Source organism: Pinus tabuliformis, chromosome 1_2 (genome assembly GCF_031772625.1).
Source record: "Pinus tabuliformis cultivar Carrire ecotype Pingquan chromosome 1_2, CPIR1, whole genome shotgun sequence".
NCBI classification, from domain to species: Eukaryota; Viridiplantae; Streptophyta; class Pinopsida; order Pinales; family Pinaceae; genus Pinus; species Pinus tabuliformis.
This window is the reverse complement of record NC_142298.1, coordinates 852,712,583-852,717,256: the sequence shown is the minus strand read 5'-3', so window position 1 is coordinate 852,717,256 and position 4,674 is coordinate 852,712,583. Positions and strand designations below refer to the sequence as shown.

At 39.8% G+C, this 4,674-nt stretch overlaps 1 protein-coding gene across 1 annotated transcript; it reads left to right on the top strand.

Moving 5' to 3' along the window:
- Positions 1–326: 326 nt before the first annotated feature.
- On the top strand, positions 327–2,203 carry LOC149208615 (F-box protein At4g05010-like). Its single transcript, XM_089396125.1, has 3 exons — positions 327–1,024; positions 1,268–1,342; positions 1,500–2,203. Exons 1-3 carry the CDS (start codon positions 671–673, stop codon positions 1,857–1,859), a joined length of 789 nt encoding a protein of 262 aa, XP_089252251.1. The 5' UTR covers positions 327–670; the 3' UTR covers positions 1,860–2,203.
- The last annotated feature ends 2,471 nt before the right edge of the window (positions 2,204–4,674 follow it).

Here is a 4,674-nt window from a genome sequence, read left to right as displayed (position 1 = left end):
GACACGTCACCAAGGGGTTTTTCACCACACTCGAGGTAATCACTACAGGTACCAGCCAGCCGATATACACGACATTCCAGGGAGTTCTTGAACCGCCCAGGAAGCACCCTACGACTAATCATAATCGGACACGTGTTCAAGTCACCGCCACTGTAGATTCTATTCGACACGTGGAAGGTCCATTCGAGTCGGCTAACGGCCAATGGTGGCCGCACGATCCGGGAAGGTGACCGCACTCGGCCCAGACGCGGTTACTGTGGAAGAAATGGGGGCGAGCAATACTGTAAAAAGAATGGGCGGAGACTTGAAAGAAAATGATTTCTTTAATCTCGCCGCCCTCGTGGAATCCACTATTAACGTACAGGTAAAGTCCATCTTTTACGCAAAGAGAGCCCTTCTTTCCCGGCTCGTGGTATTCAAAAGGCATATAAGTAGCGCTTGTGTAGGAAGGCCAGGCAAAGAAGTGAGACACAGATTTTCATCGGTTTCTTGATTTGAATACGGGTTCGAAGCCTCTGGAGCGTTATAGAATTGTGTTTCTGAGTAGGACGGCGGGGGTTATAAGCACCGTGACCGCACCTTTAGGATTCATTCCATTGTTCGTTCGTTTCTTTGTATCGCAATAATTCGTGTGATTCTGGAGTAAAGGGAGAAGGGGCTTCTGTCGAAAATGTGTTGCAAAGAGGATAGTAAGGTGCGTCAATACAAGAACAAGGCTGCTCAGTTCAGTGCCCCTGACATGAAGGAATCAGGGGAGTGTTTGACACTCGGAAGCAAGATGGGAAGAAAGAGGAATGCGATGTCGGCAGTGGAGGATTGGCAGAAAGAAGAATGTGCTATCGATGACAGTCGGGTTAAATTTGGCTTTTCGGAAGATCGTTCTGGAACTGGGAGAGTCTTGCGCCGGAAGCCTGACGAGGAGGAAGTTTGTGTTACTCCGGTGAAACCCTCCCCTGTACTCGCTGCTAATAAAAATGAGAATTCGCCCGGAAAGAACCTGCCGTCTTTGCCTTTAGATGTCTTGGTATGTATGTCTGCATTTTCCTGAAATTGCTTTTCTGTTTGCTCACGCCATTATCCCAGATAATTGCCAGTGCCCTGTCTCAGCACGACTGTGTTAGGGGTTCTGGTTTTTCGTTGTGATTAAGACAATTTCAAATCTTTAGCTAGAAGCTTAATTGTAATTCTATCAATGTCTCTTAGCGGAGTTTCCCTGGTATTTAATTTTCAGAGCGGCAACTAATTTCCTTCTAAAATTATTTTACAGGTAGAGGTAGTTTGTAACTTTGGGCACCACGAACTAGAGCCGTTGTATTACGTTTCAAAGGATTTCAAAGAAGCTGTAAGAGCCCTCTCCTGTTTATTTAACATTTTCGTAATTCTGCATTCTAGGATGGAAAAGACATTGTCTTCCGCGCTCTCTAATTTTTTTTTTCTCGCGTTCCTTAGAATTTCTCGGTTTTTTTCAGCTTCTAAATAAAATTGTTTTATTGTTGCAGGTTAAAGTTGCAAAGGAAACGCATTTCGCTTTTAAAACCCCAGAGCAGGGGCGGCGACATAAACGTTCGTTATTTCAAAGTATAAGCCCTGCACATTCTTCTTCCGTAAATGATAGTCCAGTGAGATTGCCTGTAACGCCTAAGGCTCCGAAACGTGTAGAGAAGCATCGAAATCCTCTGTTAAATGATAAAGATCTGGCTGAATTAAGCAGAGTGCTCTTTCTGGAAAGCAACAAGTCATCCAGCGCTAAAGCTTATGATGCAGAGCGTACAATTTCCGTGAAGCCGGCCATTTCTACGAACAGAGTTTTGTTCATTGAGGATGAGCTTTCTGGCGCGTTGTCCCGCCACTGCATATAATAATTTCTGAAGTGAATGCGAGCTCCTCCCATTTTGGCAAGGTTGGGAAAGCAGGTGGATAAGGGTTTTATGGAAGAATCTCACTGCTCGTGAGCTTTCGCAGCCAGGTTTATTTTTTTAGGTTATACTCTGTATATACATCTCTTTAGCAAGTTTTGGTCTCAACACCACTTGTTCTTGCATCGAGTATCATAAACTCTCTCATGGAATATTTGGTGCATATATGTCATTCTTTCCAGGCCAGCATGTGCTTATGCTGTGTGCTGGGTAAATAATTTGTTGCAGTGAAGTTTTTCTATAGATGAAAAGCATTTTTTAGGGCAGTCTGCCCTTTGTTTCTGCAATTGCTTCTGAATATGAAATTTAACTTCACATATTTCCCAATCTGTTTCCCCTTATTATGTATAACATTGATGAAATTGTTATTTTGTTACAGTAAAGAAACTATTTTTATTCATATTAAAATACCTGTTAAAGAAGTTGTGTGGTTTAGGATCTACATAAATGTGAATGGTGTTCCAAATTTGTCTCATTTAAGACGCAGAATGCGTTAAGATGTTGCGTTTTCTCGAAACAGGGGCTGTTTCCTGAGAAATAAATTCAGGGTCTGACTCTATTCCAATTGGTCAGATCTTGGATTTTACTCGTTGCCGTGTGTTTCCCGATCTTTATCTCATTGAAGACACATAAATGTGGATGATGTCAGGCCTGCACTTAATTCCAATTAGACAGTAGGTAAAGATGGACTAAAAGGTAGGTTGCAAATTTGTCAGGGGTATTAGTCATGCGGGATTTGAATCAAATATGCAAATAGGTGCATTCCGTCTGTGATATTATTGCGAGATAGAGCCGGCAATAATAATACAACAAACATTAAGATTGAAACACTAACTTGTGAGGAAGACGGCTAATAACAGTTAATAACTAAGTTGAAAAATTGAACCTGGAACAAAGCACAAGGATATAATTGACCGCAAGGTTAGTATAATATACCAGGAATACAAAAATGTATATTGGGGTTTGGAGGGGAACCAACAGAAGTTGGAATAAAAAAAGCTTGTAATGGGCACAAGAAGAAAAAAAAAAGAGAGAATAAAAAAAAGCTTGTAATGGGCACAAGAAGATAAAAAAAAGAGAGAATAAAAAAAGCTTGTAATGGGCACAAGAAGAGAAAAAAAGAGAGAATAAAAAAAAAAGCTTGTAATGGGCACAAGAAAGAGAATAAAAAATCTATGATGGAAAGTAGTACATGGGACGACACGCCCATCTTCATCAAATGTTGATTTGAATCCATAGCTAGTTACATTGTTAACCCTGTGTCCTCCCTGAGTCCTCTGGAAGCAAGAGAAAGTGGGCACTGATCTGTATTTCTATAATAAATATAATATAAAAAATATCTGCGTGCGTCTAAAACAATAAATATTTTGATTTGCATCTGTAGCAAGCAGGTAAACAGGTAAACCAGCCGTCATCTATATATATATATATATATATATATATATATTTATATTTTGACAACGTGCACTTTGACCAAGTGCCATGTTAACCATTTTGACCAGGTTTATTAACAAATAAACGTTTTTTGTGATGTTGATTGTGCTATAGATGTTGTTATTCTCGTGTGACTATAGGTAATGTTGTGATGATCGTGTGACTTAGGTACCTTTCTGCCAGTTAGAAATTAAGATCCTCATTTATGCTCCAAGGGGCACATATGATATTTTTATAATTAAATTAATCTAAATTAAAATTAATTTTTTCTATAAAATATATATATATATATATATAAATTAATCTAAATTAAAATTAATTTTTCTAAATATATATATAAAATAAATTAATTAATCTAAATTAAAATTAATTTTCTAAATATATATATATATATAATAAACACCAAATTAATGTAATTTATTTTTTACAAATAAATAAATATATGGGTCCAAAATAATAAAATCTAAATGAATATTACAAGAAATGCTCACAAATTAATATGAAAAAAACCATGTGATGAGGGCTCAACCTTGACTTGGATTGTTTTGCTTTCTCCCTCTTGCAACAACATGCACACTGGCATGTCATAGTTGTGAGAGGTAACAAGACACATTGAATGCTCAACTAGTGTGGGGTTGAGAGCTATAAGAGTTGTTTATGGAAGGTTGCTATAGTTGTGAGAGGTAACAAGACACATTGAATGCTCAACTAGTGTGGGGTTGAGAGCTATAAGAGTTGTTTATGGAAGGTTGCTAATAAATTGTGCTAGGAGGGTTGAATTTCTTTTGAAGGTTGGCCTGGTCCCTCATTGTTTAAGAAAGCCACCAAAGACACAGGGAAATCCAAAGAAGGATAAGTCCCCCAAGCTTAAGATATTGTGTTGCGACTCAAAAGTCATCATCAGTGATGTAAACATGAGGGCTTGTTGGAAGAGCACACCAAATAAATTGTTGGGACAAAGCATTGAGGTCCCTATCTCATAATTACCACATTAACACTCCATCAAAATATAAGTAGGTGCTCGGACGAGGGAGAGTCGATTGAATAGAGCTCTGAGGCGGCGACCATGGCGGTCCAGAAACCCTAGCCTGGGACCAGCAATCTCTGTGACCTGACGCGCTTGCAGACCCGGGATTCAACACTTGGGGCCCTCCTGGGAACAGTTGATGGGGCCACTGCCCTTGGGCAGGGCCAACTGTCAGGTTTAGCGCTCGGGGCTCGCGGCGACGGTCGCGGTGTGAACTCTTGTCACCTGGGGCTCCCCTCCATTAGTCTTTGTTTTATCTTGGGTGGTCGCCATCCTACGGTTAACTGCCTACCCGTA